The 19,205-nt window shown below is 39.0% G+C and overlaps 2 protein-coding genes across 2 annotated transcripts; both read right to left on the reverse strand.

The window, feature by feature from the left end:
• Positions 1–5,769: 5,769 nt before the first annotated feature.
• LOC133724880 (senescence-specific cysteine protease SAG39-like) lies at positions 5,770–7,117 on the reverse strand. The gene is made up of 2 exons (XM_062151779.1): positions 6,638–7,117; positions 5,770–6,522 (listed from the first exon to the last, which is right to left on the reverse strand). Exons 1-2 carry the CDS (start codon positions 7,065–7,067, stop codon positions 5,930–5,932), a joined length of 1,023 nt encoding a protein of 340 aa, XP_062007763.1. The 5' UTR covers positions 7,068–7,117; the 3' UTR covers positions 5,770–5,929.
• A 622-nt stretch (positions 7,118–7,739) lies between these two features.
• On the reverse strand, positions 7,740–11,214 carry LOC133724879 (bifunctional riboflavin kinase/FMN phosphatase-like). The gene is made up of 10 exons (XM_062151778.1): positions 10,931–11,214; positions 10,668–10,857; positions 10,231–10,361; positions 9,677–9,746; positions 9,529–9,594; positions 9,121–9,275; positions 8,959–9,036; positions 8,516–8,652; positions 8,224–8,316; positions 7,740–8,013 (listed from the first exon to the last, which is right to left on the reverse strand). Exons 1-10 carry the CDS (start codon positions 11,031–11,033, stop codon positions 7,852–7,854), a joined length of 1,185 nt encoding a protein of 394 aa, XP_062007762.1. The 5' UTR covers positions 11,034–11,214; the 3' UTR covers positions 7,740–7,851.
• Between the last annotated feature and the right edge of the window lie 7,991 nt (positions 11,215–19,205).

Genomic DNA, 19,205 nt, shown 5'->3' on the forward strand with positions numbered 1-19,205 from the left:
CTCCCTATTCCCTGGAATTGGTTCTACCATTGGAGCGTCCCCCAATGATGTCTCTTGGACATAACCATAATCCAGAATATCTTCATGAGACGGGTTATTTGTGTCGATGATTAATGGATCTCTTTGTGCCAAACTCGCTTTCTTTCTTGGGCGAGAATCCATCGAACCTTTGGGCCTCCCACGTTTCCTTGCTGGGAGCCCGGCCTGAGCCACATTACCATCACTATTAGTGGTGGCGGAGCCATGCCCAATACCCCTAGGGGTGGCGCCATGTCCATGATTTTTAGGGACATCAATCCTTGCAGGCACGTTTGCAGCAGGTATATGTGATCTTGTCACTTTAGCGATATCAGAAAACGCGTCAGGCATAGAGTCTGCTACGTTCTGAAGATCGAGAATTCTCCGCACTTCAATTTTGGACTGTGCGGTTCGGGGATCAAGATGAGACAAAGTGAGGACAGACCACGACAATTCCTGTCGTTCCTGTTGAACATTATTGTTCTTATCTCCCCCTAACGACGGGAAGACTGTCTCATCAAAGTGACAATCCGCAAATCTAGCGATAAATAGATCGCCTGTGAAGGGTTCTAAGTAGCGGATAATAGTTGGAGAGTCATATCCAACATAAATGCCTAATCGTCTTTGAGGACCCATTTTGGTGCGCTGTGGCGGCGCAATTGGCACATAAATTGCACACCCAAATATGCGTAAGTGTGAGACATCAGGCTCATATCCAGTAACCAACTGGGACGCAGAAAAGGGTTGTGTGGCAGTAGGCCTCAGACGAATAAGCATAGCTGCATGAAATATTGCATAGCCCCAAGCAGAAACAGAGAGATTGGTGCGCATGACCAATGCTCTAGCAACCATTTGAAGTCTTTTAATGGCAGCTTCTGCGAGACCATTTTGGGTGTGAATGTGAGGAACATGGTGTTCAACCTCAATCCCAATGGACATGCAATAGTCATCAAAAGTTTTTGATGTAAACTCTCCAGCATTGTCAAGACGAATTGACTTAATGGGATGATCAGGGTGGTGAGCCCGTAACTTAATGATTTGTGCTAGGAGTTTAGCAAATGTAGCATTTCGTGTGGACAAAAGCATGACATGTGACCAGCGTGTCGATGCATCAACCAACACCATAAAATATCTAAATGGTCTGCAAGTTGGTTGGATAGGTCCACAAATATCACCTTGGATTCTTTGTAAGAATGGTATATTTTCTTTGGTGTCCTTTGAATAGGATGGTTTAGATCCTAACTTTGCTAATGAGCAGGCTTTGCAAAACGAATGATGGGCTTTGGAAGCAACCAAGGAAGAATTTGGCTATACCACGAAGTCACAATTGACTTTAGAAGTAGAAAAAGGAACCAAGGAGGCATTAGTGGTGTCAATGCCACTGTTGGGCCGCAGGGGGTAGGTGGCTTTGGCTCTACCTTGGACCAAATTTTGGTTTTGACTTCTTTTCGTTTTGAAAAATGGATGTCCGTGTGAAGTCTTTAGTATACGGATCATCATATCACGACCTGGTGTCCCAGACGATCGTGCCAAAGCCTATATGTGTCAGAATCCCATAAGTCATCTCTCATGACATGGTTAGATTCAACGACTCGAATAGTGGTTGCATACAACCCACTAGAGCGACACAGAAGTTTCTCTAATACTCGTTTATGTCTGTAGTCATTAGAGGTGATGCAAAGGAACTCTTGTCCATTCTCACAATGTGTTTCCACATGAAAACCATTGGCTCTTATATCTTTAAAACTCAATAGGGTTCTTCCAGCCCTAGGAGCATATAGAGCTTCGGTGACATTAATACTTGTGCCACTATCAACAAGGCATTCCAACTCTCCAGGAAACATACTGAAAAATAATAAAGTTCGAAATTAAAAACATGTCCATGACATTGAATAATAATACGATACTTTATGAATAAATATAGCCAATGATTACATCAAATGTTCCAAAAAGTCTAATCGAAAATAAAGAAAATCAAACTGAGACACATTGTAGTCACTCTATCCGTTTGGTAACTCCAATCAAATATGACCAGGAAAGTAGAGAGAGATGTTGGTGGAGCGAGGCTCGCTTAAGTACCAATTATCTCAATGACTTTCCTAGACATCATATTTTATTGGGTGCGCCACATAAGAAAGAGTTGATACAATTGTCATTTATTGACTAAGGCTTATTTGCCATTACAAAAATTCTTGGAAAATAAAAGGACTATTCTAATCAAAGTCTGCAGCATCCTTGTGCACTTCATCTTCAGCTTTGAAGTCCTCTATGGTGAGGTTGACATCTCCACCATCTTCTTCTCCTTCTTCTGCAAGGTACACTTCTTGTTCCCTCAGGTCCCTGTATGCCCTGTATCTTGCAGCTAGTTGCTCGCTTGCCTTGCATTGCTTGAACCAATGCTCACTTGACCCACATCGATGACACATGTCATTGTGGTTACCTCCCCTCAATTGAGGTGCACGTTGTGCACGTTCCCTAGGGGGGTTGGCCCCACCACCACGACCCATGGCACCACCACCACGGGCTATGGCTCCACCACCACGGCTAGGGTTGCCACGACCTCCTCTCCCACGTGTGGCATTGCCACCATGTGTATCCGGTCCAAATTGCGGTTTCGTTCCTGATTAGGACGGTTATATGGACCCATACGTCCCTCATATCCCTTATTCCTAGGGTTCCACTCCTTGCGCCCTCCTTTGGGTGCATTATAATTCGCCTCATGAACGCTCTTAGTTCCAATGGGTCTTGAATTATAATTCCTCACGAGTATGTTATCATGTTTCTCAGCTACAGATATGATATTGATACGCTGATGAAACCTCGTGATTCGTCCAGCGTTGACTTCAGTACGATATTGCTTTGATATCACAATGGCTGAAACGGGGAAGGTGGAGAGAGTCTTCTCAATTAGCTCTTACTCTATGATAGGTTTTCCACAAAATCTCAACATGGATTGTATGCGAATAGTTTCTGAATTATATTCAGCAACAGACTTTAAGTCAGCAAAGCGCAGATTGTTCCATTGAACCTTCAAGTCAGGGCTGAGGGAATCTTGGACATTGCCAAAGCGCTCTTCTAGCGCTACCCATAGCTCTCTTGCATCCTTGATCGACATATACTCCAATCTGAGTGCTTTGTCCATATGACGTCGCATCAAGATGACTGCTTGAGCATGTTTTGCAAGTGTTCAGACGAACACAAGATCCGGGTTAGGTGCCTGGATTATGGGCAATATTCCCTTTGAAGTGAGATGGTTCTCAACATCGGTTACCCATCTATGGTACTCCGAGCCTGTTGAGTCAAGCATGGGAAAGTCGAGTCTAGGTTCATTCGACATCCTGAAAATAAGAAGAGAAGATATATTAGTTTCAGAGCTAAACTTCCATGAAAACTAAAATAATAAGATTTCCGAGCTATGCTACCAAGAAATCAATTTCCAAGAATCTCTTTTGGATTAGACCAAACAATGATGTTTTAATATGGTCACAATTTTTTATGCTTATGGACGCTCTTAGTCCAAGCATTATGAACACTCTTAGTTCATACGAACGCTCTTAGTTCGTTAAGCGCGAATCCCCACAATTCCGCTTTGTTAAGTACTCAAAACCATTTGGCAACATATATTCCAATATTCTGCAGAAAATAAAAGGAATTTACACTACAATAAAGTAGTAACCTTAATTATAAAAACTTACGTGATTGTTCTTAGCTTGAAGACACGCGCGTGTTGGAGCAGGCGTGTTCGGGCAGCAGTGAATAGCAGCGACAATTAGAAGCAGCAGCAGCAGCAACAGTCGGTAGTAGTGCAGCAGTCGGCAGCAGCAGCAACAACAATCGGCAGCAGCAGGAGCAGTGCAGGCAGCAGGCTTGCAGGTTCGGCAGGCAGCAGGTGGTAGGGAGGGCTGGTGCGCGGCCTACAGGTTTGCGGGCTGGTGTGCAGGCGTGTGCGCATGTGTGCAGGGCGGGCTGCAGTAGGCTGGGGCAGCAGGGGCTGCAGTGGCGTGCGGCAGGACGCTGGGGCAGCATGGGCTGCAGTAGGCTTGCGGTAGGAGGGCTGGGGCAGCAGGGGCTGCAGTAGGCTTGTGGGAGGAGGGCTGCAGGCTGCGGCAGGAGGCAGGGGGGCCGAGCTAGGGTTTTTGTGTGGGCAGGGAGGGCTGCGGCAGATTTTTGTGAGAGAGTTTTTTAGGGTTTTTTTCTTGGGGCTAGGGTTAGAACTCGTGCTGATAACGTGTTGTAGGAGAATTGTAATTGTGTTTATTATTAATAATAGGAGCCCTTTATATAGGGAGTTACAAGGTACACAATAGGTAATAGAATCCGAATACAATTGAATACCTAGAACACTTTCCTATTACAACTCTAAACCCTAGTTTGTAGAGGCACACATTATGTCGACATCCTTCAACAATAACAAGTCTATGAGGACTCTTTGTCTTCTCGAGATGATCTGCAAATTAGTCAACACCAAAATTATATTGTCAGGCCGGGGATTATGACTTTCCTTTTGTAGCTATGTAAATGAGAGTGAGAAGTAACAAGTAACTAGCTCACTTCTACTACTGTTCTCTGTGTTATTTTTTCAATCATGTCTAAATTTAATTTCTTCATCTTCTGGAGATGATCTTCTGCAAAACTTATTAAAATAATAGTAAATGTTAAATGTCTTCCAAATTCCCAGTAAATTACTATGACAGTTCTTTAAGTAAGGCCTTTTCTTGTCGGATTGATTTTTTCAATTCCATACAGTTAGCATTTTATTTTAAAATAACAACTATAATCAATTTTGAAGATGCATATATATAGGAGCTGTTACAGGTCCTATATGACTATATGTTTTTGTTGCAAGAAGAACTTGACCTGAATTTAGTTAACTTGTTATGACTGATGACTCACTCTCTTTCTCTCTTATGCAAAGCTTTTGGTTCTCTGAGACTTGATTCCGGAAGTCGAACAGGCTTTGAAAGAAGTCCTTTGGGAAATTCAACCGAACCATCACCAGCAAGCATGCTGATGAATTCAGTCTGCTTTTGGCAGTACTCTCCCCATAATCTCTAGTCTTGGCACTAGTGTCACCATAACAAATTTATATCGTAGAATTCAGAGTATGGACTAAGCAATCAATCTCCCCCTAAAAAAATTAACTAAAGCTAGAAAGCCTATGGAGCCTATTGCACTAATTTCTTTGTTGGTTTGTCACTTCAGTGAATCAAAAATAATATATTCAGTGCCTGCAATAAAATTTCTGATTAGATGGTTCCTCTTCACATTGTTGTACCTTTGAATGTCAATTCTAAGCAGCAATTCTTAATTTCAGGGAAAAAACAAATGACTTAATAGTACAGGTCTCATGATTATGCAGGAGCAGGCCTAATTACCTCTGTATTAACCTATTATTGAACTCATCAATCTTTGTATTGTTGAGATAATCTTCCAATAAAACGATGAGGGTTCGGTACACGAGAGTTGTATTTCAGCAATGCAATCAAGAAAATATGCAATGGAATGACAAAATGGGACAGAAAGTGAAGCGGAGAGAAAAACATCCAGTCTTGTTCTGTTACAAGATACGTATGGAATAAAAAAGAAAAGAAAAAGAAACTCAGATTATAGGGTTCCGGTATGAGGAAGCATTAGCTCACTAATTAATTAAAACAGAAACCTCAGTATAAGTTAAATAGCAATAGTATCACTTTTTGTGGTATATGCAATTTCTTTTCCTAAGAAAAGAACATAATTTGTAGACAGAATAGCTGGATATCAACTAGACAGGTTCTTCATTTTTTGTATTAATATACCTTGCTGGTTTTCTTACAGATGATGTAGCTTTGACATATTACAAGCATAAGTTCATGTACATATCATAATGAATACCTAGAAAGGATAGTAGGGATTGATTTCATTTGATGGCATATTAGGCAGTGGGGTAAGAGGCTGCCATAGCAATGCCACAGAGACCTTCCCGTGCAGCAACATCTCTTTGCATTCTTATGTAACCTTCTTCGCCCCATTCTGCGCCCCATGAGTTCTTCACCAACCAATACATAGTCCCATCATTGCTGGCACCATAACCAACAGCGGTAACACCATGGTCTAGGCTAGTTCCACAGGTTCCTGTGAAAACACCACTTGAATAGAATTGGAAATCAGATCCGCTAGCATCAATGGCAACAGAAATAGGTTGATTGGCAACAGCCTTAAGTAGTGCACTTTCACTATTTGCAGGCACATCTTCGTGGCCAGTGATTGAGGCTGCATGGTTTGCTTCCTTCTTGGCATTGCATGTACCATCAACACCAGTATAGGGGTAATTAGCCTCGGTACTAAGTCCATGATTTTGATTGATGAACTGAAATGCATCATCCATCAAGCCTCCCTCACAGCCTTGATCTTCACCATTGACATCACAGTCAACTAGCTCTTGCTCAGACAAAGAGATTAGTTTACCTGTTGTAAGTTGAGTAATTCCTTCCATGGCTGCCACGGCTGAGAAAGCCCAACAGCATCCTGTATATACAGAGAGAAAATTATTAGCATTTAGAGTAGAAACAACTCGAATACCAAAAAGGGAAGCAGAGGCTGATCTATAAAAGTACAGTTAGGTAGATGATTAATTGCATACCACATTGGCCTTGGTCCTTGATGGGAGTCACAGCTCCTTTCTGTCTCCAGTCCACTGTAGCTGGCACGGTAACATTTTCATATTTGAAAGAAGTGGTTGTTGTGGAACATTCATGCCCCTTGAATCGATTTCTTGAGGCTGTGAACTCTTCATTTGTAAGGTCTGCAAATCGATTGACACTTAATTTGTAAGGTTTGTTTGCTTCGGCATTGGAAGATTCTATAAAAGCTACATTTTCCTTGAATATCTGGAAGCGCTTCTCCTTCTCGTCAATGTCGCTGTATACGCGTCTATAACGAGCCATCCATTGCTCGTATCTCCCATACATCATTGCATCTTGGAGACTGCGGGAAGTGGCTTCAGAAGACCAAGCCCCCAACATGAGAATCAATGCCAAACATATAAATTTGGTGTGGTTGATGAACTCCATTGTAGGCTAGGATATGATGAACTAAATGAAATAATGAGCAGGTATACAATGAAATGGTAGACTGCTGAGTTTATATGGAGAAAACAATGGCCGTGTTATGTTATCTCCGTGTCCCAAACGTTGCTCTGCAATATATTTGCCCCATAAAATGTTCTGATATGACACATTGCCTTCTAATATAATTTGATGTCACGACAAGTTACTAGCCAAATCCAAATACAATAAGTTTACTACCATTAGAGATGTTTCTTGGCTTTATCTTTACTAATCGTCTTACAGACCAGATTAATCTTTTGGCATATGTGAGCAAACCAATTCTTTGTTTATGGTATGCTGATCTAAAAAGTAGGCGTACAAATACAGAAATACTACAACTCATTATTTCTAGATAAGTGCAAATTGGATGCTCTAGTTCTTTAAAGTTAACTAACATTAGAATTGGCAAGTCAATTTGAGAAATGAATGAAAGAATTTGGACTTTTGTGACTAGTAAGAATTTTAACCCAGGATACGAAAGGTCCAATTTGACTGATTTACTGTAGTATCTGGTAGCATTTACAGACACTACTGAGTATTGACAGATGTTGGTTTTTGCAGAAGATCAACAACAAATGTTTTCCGTTGTCTAACATACAGATGCTGAAAGTCGGCATGCCTATATTGGATTGGACATAAGAAGGCAAACATTTCACTTCCGCCATTAAATCATATAATAAATATTATCAAAGTTGTAGTATAGTACATTACTTTTTTTCTCTCGTTAAGTAAAAGAAAGGTCTGCATATCAGTAGTGTCCTAGCTCATCAGTGTCAACCATGTCTTCGAGAGAAAAAGTATCTGGGTACAGAGGCACATAAGCATGCTGACTAAATATTGGCAGATCCAATGCAGCACTTGCAATAGACTTGCATTCCTCGAGTGATTCTGCATCCAGAGATGAAACTTCCTGCAAACATACATGCATAATATTGCTTAGATTGCAGCTTTACATTTTTTCTTGAAAAGCGAGAATTTTAGAAGAAAAGTATTCTGGTCAAATAATATTTAACAGCCAAGATATGTTTCACTAAATTAAATTAGAGGCACTATCTCCGCAGACCAGAACTGCGATGTCTTCTAATCAAATAATCCTTACAATTACGTTTTTGCTTGTTACCTTGCTATTCAGTCCGCGGATGTAGCCAACAAGCAGCAGTTTCACTTGCTGATTGGATATACAGCAATTGCCTCCATTAACTAGATGTATTTGCTGCATCAAAGAATCAAGTAAATTTAAGTAGACAAAAAGATGGTGCATATCAAATGGAACTAAGAGCCACAATGAATATTGAGTAATCATCTTGTTTAACTTTTGGAGCTAGCAAAACATTACTTTATGAATTGCCAAATGATTAGCTAATAATAAAAGGTTAAAACAATTAACAAGGTAGCTAGAGTTGATTACTCACAGTCTTTTTCTTAGGACAGCAGGAATTGTGATCCATTCCAATGCCAACCACTACCCTGTAGCTCTTCTGCATATCCACCACAGCCCACCCAAAGAAAACTCCCCAAACTTGGTCAGGCAGAGCAGATTTTCCATCCTCTGATCATGTTTAGTGGGCGGATTAAATTCAATGCAAACTTCCAGAAATCTTAACCATAACACCACATGCAACCAATCGAGTAAAATTCCTAGTCGTTCTAAACACCTTGAGGAACAAACACCCCATTCTATCTTCGAAGCATTACAGGTAGGTTCCAAGAAAAAGTGAAATGAATATATAAAGTCAGCAAGGAAATGGGTTAATGTCACTGTAACTATATACAATAGCTTATTTTGTTCTACCAAGTGGCACATTGTGACCCAGACCAAATTTATAAAGCTTCTGGAATAAAAAGATTCACAAACCTGTGTCTTCAATGACAAACCCGTTAACATAAAGACCACTCAAATTAATTGCTTCAATTGGCAATGCATTATCTACCCCTGCACCAAATGACAAGCAAGTATTGAACAGGGAAGGAAGGGCATATGACCAAATAAATGCAAACAGTATGAAGAGATATATACAATCTTCAAAAGGAGGAAGACCCCAATGCTCAGGTCTAAACTCCAAAAGTGAATGAAGCACAGTGTTTGCAAGGGCAGAACAACCAGCAGCTTCACCATGGGGTGGAACAGCCACTACCTCCATTCCGGCAGCATTGGCAGCTTTAACGCCAACCCTGTGGAAATGCATTGGTAGAACACAAACACTTGTGACTAATATCAACTAAAATGGCTGAATAAAGAGAATGAGATGCTGGCAGCAGAAGCTGCAGGAGTAACTACCAAAAGACAACTTAAGTTCACAAATAATCGGCAATGTACATCATCAAATACTTATGTACTCCGCTTGGTTTATAGTTGAACTTTGTGGACTATTTATAAGAATGAAACAAATTTCAGTTAGAGGTACATGTTTATTACAATTCTTACATCGAGTCTTCGATCACAAGGCAGTGAGCTGCATCTACATCCATCTGCCTTGCTGCCTCTTCAAATCTGTAAGCAATGTGGTGAGTTCACTACCATCTATTAAAAGTACAGTAAAACCCTTAAAATTTCTATGAAATTACTTCCTTACAAATCTGGAGAGGGCTTGCCCGCTTTAACCTGGTCACTGCCAAGGATTACTGAAAACCATCCCTGCCAACCTATATAAAGGAAGTAATAAATCACAACACATGAGAAATCACAGATCAATCAGTATGTTTTTTTTTCAGAAATGTGCATGAGAATAAGGCAGAGCAAAAGGTAGTTTAGAACAAAATGGCATTGGTGCAGAGAGAGGTCCATGTAACTGTAATATCTTACATTGTGAATTATTCTTCCTTCTTGGCCTAAAGGAAACATTTATAAGCTCTTTACAAGAAACATAACAGTTCTTTGCCAAGTATATCAATAATAGTTCATTTTGAAATGGTTTGACAGGATGTAGCTTCATTATCAGCTTTATAAGCTACCCTCCTTAAAAACCATAAGTAGGACAAAAGGCAGAGCAAAATGTCTTCTCATTTCTTGTCAAATTTTTGCTCTGATATGGTATTGGTCGTCATCAACAACAATCTCAAGGTCTAAGGATTGGTTTTATCTAATATATATCAACCTCGCAAAGAAAGAGCAAAGGAAAGTAAAAACCTTGATGGACAGAGATCTTTGCATTTATATATTCGCGCAAGGAATTTGAAGCAAGAGCAGTAGGTACTCCATGGTCATGGAGATGTTTGATAAGACGGGTAGCACCAGGAAGAGCTTTCGCGTGCTTCCACCTAATCGTATTCCACTTAACAACTTAGCACACAAGAAACATTATATGCAAAGGCACAGCAATATGCACATAGAAGTAAATCATATATCCCAATCTCATCAGTTATCACTATGCTGACATCCAGTAGCACGTTATAACTTGAGGCGTATGGTTCTCGTCAGAAAAGCTCCCAGATACCTTTTAATCAGGTTAAACATATAGCAAATTTGATGAGGTATGATTGTTAGTTTGCTAAGTAAACTCTGTACACTAGTAACAAACATGTATGCATTTATGTGCTACATAGAGAAAGCGGAGAGTGGCTTACTTTTGTTGATACATGGGGATGATTTCTTCAATAAACTGGTCAGGAGTCAATGGAAGATCATAGTCCTCAACAGTGGCGGTAGACGAGTCTTTGAGTGTCTTCCCAATCTCCCTCTTCTCTTCCCTTTCCCTATTCAAGGTCTTGCCATACTTGGCCAAAAACTCCTTGAAGACGCTCTTTGTAGCCCGCTCTGAACCACAAGAAAACATAGAAATGAGAATGACCCACTACGTCAAATGGAATCGGGATAGTGAATTTGAGACCTGTGTCCAAAAGGGTCCCATCCAAATCAAGAATGACGGCCAAAATCTTGGGTTTTGGGGTCTCTGTATTGCAGTGATTGGATGCACAGTCGCAGCAGCTCATGGCTGAGCCAAAAGGGTTGCCTCTCCTTGTGTGGATAATACGTTATTTCCAAGAAAGAAAATGGAGGAGGATTTAACTGGAACTGATTTTCATTTGTGTGTAAGATGCATTATATATATTAACCATGTCGGCTGCTGTGACGAGGAAGATGGAATGGCATTGTTCTAAGGTGCTGTGCTAGTACCGAATAAGAATTTAATGTGAAGAAGGTGAGATGAGATATGCAAATTGGAGAGACAGATTCCCTCTTCTTTTATGTGTCCAATATGATTCGGCACTTGTTCAAATCTTTTGGCGTTTGCAGGGACTTGTTCAGAAGCCCTACTCTTCCTTTGCTACAAACAAATAAAGACATATAGTATAACAAAACAAAAAACAGAAATGCAAAAGCAAATAATTAAACATTAATATTAATAATATTTTTCAATTAGGGAAATTCCCAATTAGTTCAATAAATTCAAAATTTTTCCAACTAGATTTGTGTTTCTTAATATTTACCTTAAGGTTAAATATTTTCCATAATAACAAGTTTACTATATCACAATAAATTTCTATAACAAACTACATATAACTCCTTGACAAAAAATGATTTTACAAATACATCCTTATAAGTTGGTTCTAAGCTTACGGATCCGGATTCTCTGCTATAATTTTAGTTGCTATGATCTGCTATAATTCGCATAAGGTGCTGCCACATCATCACAACTCAATCTAAGGGTTAAACATTAGTGTTCACATGAGTCTAGTTATGCCTCACATACACCAAATTCTATCACCTATCACCCTCCATTTTTTCTGTGCCTGAAACTGGAGAAAAAAAAAATTCCAGGCATCCTCATATTATCTTTACCATAACTAATTGAAACCAGAGGAGGATCGGAGGAGATGATGGAGGTGCAGAGGTGGAGGAGAGTCTTGGGAGTGTTGCTCGTAGAGCTCATGTGGGTCGGAGAAGAACGAAACGACGAGGCAGAGCGTCGTTAGTAATTGATTTTGAGGGAACAACGGTGAATTAGGGTTGGGGAAAGGTGGGGCTTTGGGTGTAAAGGTTGAGGCTTTGGGGGTTGAAGAAGAGAGAGCGAGTCTACAACGAGTAAGAATGAGTTTTGGAGGGAATGGGTGGAGAGGTGGAAGAGATAGCATTTTGGAGAAGAAGATTATGAAGAAAGAGAGGCCTGATCGATCAACTTTCTTTATGGGTTTCAAATCCATACTGAGACTTCTTCAATCTGGGAATTTTGTGTAGTGAGGAAAAGATAGGATCTTCAGTATTGTTCTACTCCTTTTGTGGAGTTTTGGATTTGATCTCTCTCTCTCTCCCTCTCTCTGACCTGATCCACTGTCTCTCTCTCTCATCTGATTGGGATTTTCCATTTCTATTTGGAAGATCGGAAAAGAAAATGCAAAATCAAAAACGAAATCAATATATAAACTTCAAATTTGTTTGTTTTCATTCTTTTGTTTTCTGGGTTTTCTTCCAACCTATTTTGTTGTCATTTCATAAGCTACCAACTTTCACAAAGCAATGGCAGATCCATCTCTCTCTGTCTCTAGTTACAGAGAAGGGGAGAGGGAATGCAAGAAGGAGAAGAGGACACGATATGGTGCTTCAAGTCCACCAATGTGATTTTGTTAACTCTTTATTATTAGCCATTGGATTGGCTGATGCTGATGTGGCAGCCTAATAGCAAATTATAGCAGATCATAGCAAAAGGCAATTATAGTAGAGAAGCCGAATCCTAAGCTTATAAGAGCAAGTGCACCCGTAGTCAAGAAAAGGCAAAGTCGAGAAGTCAATAATTCGACCAGTCAAGTTACTATTCACTGCCACTGGACATGGGTTTACACCCGTTGTTTTTCTTGCCCGGTCAACACTATTCATTATTATATAATTTTAGGGGGTCTCGAAAATCGACTTTTTACACATACATAATTTGGGAAAACTTCCTTCATGAAAGTTATAGAGATCGTCGATACGGTCTCGTGCATACGTGGAACGCAATATTCGGAGTTCGTATGAATTTATTATGAATTTTTGAAATCTGAAAATTTTCCATAAATAGCAAAAAAAAAAAAAAATTCTATTTTGTTTAAAAGGATCTTAAATTTTCAGTTTTTCATTTCCCCCCTCCGGTTCTCTCTCTCGCAGCTGCACCAGACGAAGGTCCGACCCGATCCGGATTTTTCTCCGTCCTCCGGCGTCCTCCGGCCAAGGACCCGGCCCCCCCCCCCCCCGAGGTCGCCTCACCTCGTCCGGCCGCTTCGTCGCCTCTGCTCGCCCAGACGCTGCCCCCAGGTGGAGATCGAAGCAACCCCTGGCGGGTATGCTTGCTGTTGCTGCTTCAGTTTCTGCTGCTGCTGCCCCCGAGGTCGCCTGACCTCTTCTCTCTCCTCCTCCTGTCACCCACGTTTGGGTGTGGGTCGAGCTGGCACAAGCCTTGGCTGGGCAAGGAAAAAGTCATGAACTTGACTTATTTCTTGGCTGTAGTCAAGAAAGGGTGAGTTTTGCCCAGTCAAAAAACCAACGGTGGAAGGAGCAAAATCTATCTGAAGGTCATGTAGTCAGGTTTTTCTTGACTATGACCATGACTATGACCTCCGGTGGACTTGCTCTAAGGACAAGTTATTCTCTGACTGTCATGTGTCATAAGCTGATTTACCAAATTAACCTTAAGACAACTTAATTAATCTAATAATTCAAATATAACACCTTCTTTTAGATTGATGAGAGAGAAACTCAGTTTCTCTTCCTCTGTTAGAATGAAGAGAGAGAAACAGGGGATTTTCTTCCATTGAAGCTTGATTTTGCTTCTCCGATTGAAGAAGATTGATCTTCCAGGAAAATTTGATGCTTCCTTCATCTATTATTCTTTAGTTTCGTCTTGAATTTTTCAGCTTCTTCCTCTACTCTTAGTTTCAAAAATTTGTGAATTTGTTTTGATTTTACTTCGTTTCAATTAATTTAATTTTGTTGATGTTTCTATTGAAGGATTTGTATGTTGATTCTCTTAATTTTACTTCGATTCTTCTTCTGCTATGCTCGATGTTATCTTTTTGAATTTGCTTATTGATTTTTGTTGAAGAGCTGTAGGCTTTTGTGTTGTTCTAATTTTTTTATTGAAGTTCTAATAGTGTTCTAAATCTATTTTCAAGTTCCTTTAAAACTCTCTTTTTGTGATGATTGAGTTTTGTATATATAGACTTTGATTTCCAGTAATGCAATAGCAGGTTTTCTAGTTTTGTTGGTCTAATGTTTCAGTTAGTGTAGTAGCAGCTTTATACTCCTCCTCGTTTAGTGATTTATGTGTTTTTTAGTAGTATTTTTACTTTGATGTATCTAAAGTTTGATTTCCAGTAAGGCAGTAGCAATAGAGCTTGATTTCTAGTAATGCAGTAGCAATGTATCTAGAGCTATATTAACAGTGTATGAATGCTTTGTGTAGGATGTCAAATTCAAAGTTTGGAAGATTTACATATAGGGCAAAGACTATTATTTTTTCATTATAATCAAGCACCATGTTTGAAGATTTGTGCGCCAAACTTTTCGGATTGTAGCCTTCAATTCGAAGACTAGAAAGCCCCCTAGAAGGCCAAGGACAAGAAGAATCAGATCATTTGGTGAAGAGTCTAGGCCAATCAAGTGCCCACTTTGTGATAAATTAGGACACCACAATTGCAGGTCTTGCAATGTGACTATTTGATTACGATCTTTATTGTTACCAAAACTTATCATTTTCTAAATTTTTTTATAGGTTGATTTTTGGCAGTGCAGCGGCACGGTGCCTATTTTAGGTTAATTTTGTTTCGCACATTGTGTTGTTATATCAAACAAAAGAAATTCAAAATTTACATAAAAAGATTTCCAGTAATGCAGTAGCAGGTTTTGTACTTTTGTTTGATCAATGTCTGAGCTACTGTAGTAGCAGCCATATAATCCTTCTGATTTTAGTCAATTTTGTGTTTCAGTTGTACATTTTGCTTTCAAGTTTAGTTTTAATAGTACAGTTTTTTAGTTGTTTTGGTTTGGTACTTTGATGTGGTATAGTAGCAGGGTTGTATGTTTTCTCTTTTTAGTGTAGTAGCAGGGCTTTGGCGGTGCAGTGGCACGCTGCCCTTTTTATGTTCAATCTTTCGTTTTGTTACTTTTAATGTTGCAAAGAAAACATTATTCCTTCTTTTAGCAATCAAACCCAATTTTCATTCCTATAACAAATTCCAAATACAAATAATTTTAGATAGCAGTAGCATTCTCCTACTTAGAATTAGAAAAGTTGAGTGTCAAAGTGATAAATATAAATTGCTACAATTTTAACTAAATGGTCAATTAGTTAGAAAGTTGAGTGTAACCAAGAATCAAACTCGTCAAAAAATATAAATAAACAAATAATCAAACTCATCATAGTCTATCCACTTACATTCCAATAAGTACAAAAGATGTAAGTCAGATGAACAATATGTTAATATCTAGGATCAACAAAGCAAATCTAAAAAATGAGTAGTAAACTGTTACAATTTTAGATAGCAGTAGCATTATCCTACTTAGAATTAGAAAGTTGAGTGTTAAAGTAACCGTTAACACCAAATCTCATAAGATCGGTTTACCAAAAATATTCTATCTAACACGGTTGTAAAACATTTTCAATCGCCATTCTTCCTTTGTTTCTTCAAGGGTTTTTGCACCTCGAAACCTTCCATTTGCTTCTCTTTCCAATTAGTTCTTTGTTTGATCGTCTTTATTGCATAGAAAAGTTTTGAATCCTATTTGTCACTGCTTCATATAACTAAACCTTTGCACCTGCACACAGTAGCACGTAAGTAGTTCACCTTCAGTCAAACAATGATAGTACAAAAAACCACTGCTAGTAGAAAAACCAAACTATTCACCTAAGAATTAATGATAGTACATATTCACCTAAAAATTCAATCTAAATAGTAGCAGATCATATCATTAACATAAACTATATCATTGACAGTAGCATATCATATCATGAACAATAGCAGATCCTTAAACAGTAGCAGATCATATCATTAACGTAAACCATAAACTATAAAGTAGCAAATCAATTCAATTTCAACAGTAGCAGATCATATCATTGCCAGTAGCAGATCATATCACTAAACAGTAGCAGAGCATATCATTGACATAAACTATAAATTAACTATAAAGTAGCAGATCAATTCAATTTGAACAGTAGCAGATCATATCACTGAACAGTAGCAGATCATATCACTGAACAATAGCAAAGCATATCATTGACATAAACTATATAGGGTTATTATCACAAATGGTACCTGAACTTATCTTCTATTTTATCGATGGTACCTGAACTTCAATTTTGATCACAACCATTACCCGAACTTTTCGATTTCATTTTAAATGGTACCTAAGGCCACCTTCGGTCACTATTCCGGCCAAAAAAGGCAAATCTAAAAAAAAAAAGAAAAAAAAAAAGAAACAAGTTCAAGGCAAGTCTATTACCAAAAAATCATCACTATATATGATTGCAACCCTTGAAATCATCAAAAATCATCACTATGATTGCCTCCCATGCCGTTTTTAGTCGGAATAGTGACCGGAGGTGGCTCTAGGTACCATTTAAAATGAAATCGAAAAGTTTGGGTACTGGTTGTGATCAAAATTGAAGTTCAGGTACCATCGATAAGATTGAGGTATAATTCAGGTACCATTTGTGATAATAACCCAACTATATAACTATAAAGTAGCAGATCAATTTAATTTGAACAGTAGCAGATCAATAATAGCTTTTATTAATAAAAAGAATCAGAGGCTTAAGACCTTAAGAGCAGCTCTAGCTAAATATGATTGGAGGGTCTACGATAAACTACACAAACAAAGTATCATTAGTATGTTTTTACACAGTATAAAGCTTAATTCTCTCATGGACTACAGAAAAGTTGATCCTTTTCTTGATTAAAATCTCTTTGCATATAAAGAACTAAATTTTCAATACTGAAACCTCACAGATCCAACCACTATGAAGAAATACAAACACAGTAGTAGTCCTCATATAGAATACATTACCAATACAATGGAGCCAGGAGTGAAGGAATTGGCAACCATGGAAGGCTCTAAAAGCCAAATTTTACAGCCTTTGGAGATGTCATCGACATTGGTGACTTGACCAATGAAACCAGATTTCCCAATCAGAGATAGTTATTTGCTGGAAGCTTGTTCAAGAGAGGTGGCAAAACCCACTTCATTGGGTTCAAAATCGATCAACCCAGAAGAGGCAAAGCTGTCAGAATTGGACAGCCTCGATTGGGCCTTTGAGTTCTTCTTGCCCTTTGAAGGTATCTATAACAAAACAAGCATGATAGTTTACAGAGTCATATATAGAGAGAGAAGAGAACCCAGAAAAGCAATCAACTTTGAGAGAGAAAATCAGTAGAAGTAGAGTAAAGAATGAAGAAGGAAAGTAAAGAACTAAATTTTCAATACTGAAACCTCACAGATCCAACCACTAATCAAACCCAAATCCAAATCAAGCATACAAAATTTTCACAAAGCTACTGAATTTCACAAATCTAGTCCACCTCACAAATCAAAACCGGATCGGAATCTTAATTGAACCAAATAACTGAGCACAGATTTGAATCCCAACTGCTACTGCTTTAGAGATTTGGGATTTTGGGGTTTTTGTTTTGGCATTCGAGCGGTTTGGGATTTCTGTTTTTGGGTATTGGATATTGGGTCAGTGGCAATATCTGTAAATTGTGATGAAACTCGAGCATTTTGGTCATTTTACATTAAAATTTGGAGTCATGCTTGCATCATTTGGCTTTTGGGCCTGGGCTTATGTCCTTATTTGTATAAATCTTTTTGAAAGTGGGTTTTCTGTGTTTACATCTTTGGTCATGTGTTACTATGTAATTTTCTATATATAATTTTCTGTTGCAGAAGAATGACAATAGAAGACACATAGAGAGAGAGACATATATGTGGCTTTTTTTGTTTTTGTTTTTAATTTCTGTTTAAGAATAAAGGATTCGAGAGAGATTGATGAGAGAATTGTGTGTTCCACTATTGATAATAGGAGCCCTATATATAGGGATTACAAAGTACATATTCTAATGATACAAGGAAAACTATTCCGAATAGGACTAGGAATTCTAGAACATTCTCTCCTATTACAATCATAGAACTAATCCGAGTTTGACAAGGCACACTAAATGTCAACATTCTTCAACACTCCCCCTTGTGCCGCTCAAACTTGGTGGTGACGCTTCAATTAGTTGCCTCGTTAAAAACCTTGCTTGAGTGAAAAACCCTGTAGGACAAAAACTACCTCGAGGAGGAGAAAAAGAGTACAACGCGTCCTTCACTCTTCGAGATCGAACATGTAGACATCATACCTCCCCCTGATGTCGATATCTCCCCCTTATTGCTACAATCATGGGAGTTCGGATAACTTTCTCAATCTGATGCTCTTCACATGTTTCTCGAAGGTGGATTTAGGTAAACGACTTAGTGAATAAGTCTGCTACATTATCATCTGATCGGATTTGATTCACTTCAATCTTTAGAAGTGATTGTTGTTGCTGATTATAAAAGAACTTAGGCGATATATGCTTGGTGTTGTCGCCTCTGATGAAACCTAACTTCATTTGTTCAATACAAGCTGCATTATCCTCATAAACGCATGTAGGTTCATCCGTGGTAGACTTCAAACCACAAGTCCCTCAAATATGTCTAATTATAGACCTTAGCCATATGCATTCACGTACTGCTTCATGTAGAGCAATAATCTCTGCATGATTCGAGGAAATAGCAACAAGAGTCTGTTTTGTAGACCTCCAATATATCGCAATGCTTCCCATGGTAAAGACATAACCTGTTTGGGAGCGACCTTTGTGAGGATCAGAGAGATACCCTGCATTAGCAAAACCCATCAAAACATCATTGTCATTTTGATGGAGGGGAGGAGGGGGACGTCGGCCACCATGGACGGCGGCGGTGCCGGCTACTTGGCCGGTTATGGTATTATGGACAGTGGCTTCTTGCCTTCTGGGGTCCGATCCCAAACATCCGTCATTCTTTTTCTCTCTGTAGAGATAAAACAAGCCCATATCAATCGTTCCTTTTAAGTAGTGAAAGATTGTCTTTACACCAATCCAATGGCGAAGTGTTGGCGCAGAGCTATGTCTAGCTAA

This window comes from Rosa rugosa, chromosome 1, assembly GCF_958449725.1.
Source record: "Rosa rugosa chromosome 1, drRosRugo1.1, whole genome shotgun sequence".
NCBI classification, from domain to species: domain Eukaryota; kingdom Viridiplantae; phylum Streptophyta; class Magnoliopsida; order Rosales; family Rosaceae; genus Rosa; species Rosa rugosa.

Coding starts and splice junctions, on each gene's coding strand:
- LOC133724879 (XM_062151778.1), bottom strand. CDS start 11,033: ATGAGCTGCTGCGACTGTGCATCCAATCACTGCAATACAGAGACCCCA. Junction 8,653..8,958: donor GTTTGTCATTGAAGACACAG/GTTTGTGAATCT, acceptor AAACATGATCAG/AGGATGGAAAATCTGCTCTG. Junction 8,014..8,223: donor TCCGCGGACTGAATAGCAAG/GTAACAAGCAAA, acceptor GTATGTTTGCAG/GAAGTTTCATCTCTGGATGC.
- LOC133724880 (XM_062151779.1), bottom strand. CDS start 7,067: ATGGAGTTCATCAACCACACCAAATTTATATGTTTGGCATTGATTCTC. Junction 6,523..6,637: donor CAAGGACCAAGGCCAATGTG/GTATGCAATTAA, acceptor CTGTATATACAG/GATGCTGTTGGGCTTTCTCA.